General features: G+C 41.6%; 1 protein-coding gene across 1 annotated transcript; it reads right to left on the bottom strand.

Moving 5' to 3' along the window:
- Positions 1-616: 616 nt before the first annotated feature.
- Positions 617-985, bottom strand: LOC145280370 (uncharacterized). The gene has a single exon (XM_080132141.1). The coding sequence runs from the start codon at positions 983-985 to the stop codon at positions 617-619; it is 369 nt and encodes a 122-aa protein (XP_079988267.1).
- Positions 986-1,234: the final 249 nt, after the last annotated feature.

Genomic DNA, 1,234 nt, shown 5'->3' with positions numbered 1-1,234 from the left:
CAACAAAAAAGAAAAAAAACTGATACTTATGGCGAATGCGGTCTGTGCTAAAATAACGTTATTGTTTAGAAACACATTCTTAATATGGAGAGGAGACAACAAAAAAAAAACAAACCTATTCTGTAATTTCATCTCATAGTTTAATAAACAAGATATCGTAAAAATTGAATTTAACTTGAAAATCCTAATCGACCGTCAACTCAAGACGAAAATTATTAAAAATGTAAAAGAGGTGGGGATTACTTTGTTGATATAATAAAGAGACATTGGAAAATTTGAATTTTGCGTACAAAAAAAACAAACAAAAAACAGCTAATCAGAATACGCATTTACTTGCTTATAATCAACCAATCAGAATGATTGTAGTATGTATAAAAAATCAAGATGGCGGCTCCCGGTGAATTTGCCCTGGATAATGACCAGCGCCACAAGCCCAAGGGGGTCATAGAGGCTGTTAATGGTGGACAAAACACCTCTGCGTGTGTAGGGTTTCCTTTCTGAGGAAACATTGAAGGTGAAGCAGTCACTTATAGGGTCCCAATCGAGCCCTAGACTGCGTTGGACAGGCAACACATCCACATCAAGGTTCAAATCCCTGATGTCACTGGCGAGGTCCTCAGTGGGGAAGGCATCCAGAACCTCCTTGTGGTTGGAGGCTATTTTGTGCAATTTCAACTGACTTCTTCAGGACTGTACGGGTTTCCCTCAGCAAGGAAATGGCATCCGCTGCAGTAGGGACTGATTTTAGTCCATCATCCACGTAAAAGTCTCTGCCCACAAATTGGTTAACTGCAGGGCTGCAATCGAGGTGTTCTCCAACCGACTTCCTGAGGCAGTATGTTGCCACTGCGGGTGAAGGACTGTTGCCAAATACATGGACTTTCATCCTATATTCAATAACTTCCTTGTTGGGGTCATTGTCCTTATGCCATAAGAACTGCAGAAAATTCCTGTGCTCCACTGCCACAAGAAAACAGAAAAACATTTGCTCAATATCAGCCATAAATGCCACCGCCTCCCTGCAAAAACGAAGCAGTACTCCTATGAGGCTGTTGTTGAGATCCGGTCCAGTTAGAAGAACATTGTTTAATGATACTCCGTGGTGTTGTGCACTGGAGTCGAAGACAACCCTTATTTTGTTTGGCTTTTTGGGATGGTAAACACCAAACATTGGCAAATACCATCTCTCCCTCCTCGTCCTTGAGTGGTGGAGCAATCTCTGCTTGATTGTTAT

This window comes from Euprymna scolopes, chromosome 7 (assembly GCF_053919585.1).
Source record: "Euprymna scolopes isolate OS-2025 chromosome 7, ASM5391958v1, whole genome shotgun sequence".
NCBI classification, from domain to species: Eukaryota; Metazoa; Mollusca; class Cephalopoda; order Sepiida; family Sepiolidae; genus Euprymna; species Euprymna scolopes.
The sequence above is the reverse complement of the archived record's forward strand: the minus strand, read 5'-3'. Positions and strand labels throughout refer to the sequence as shown.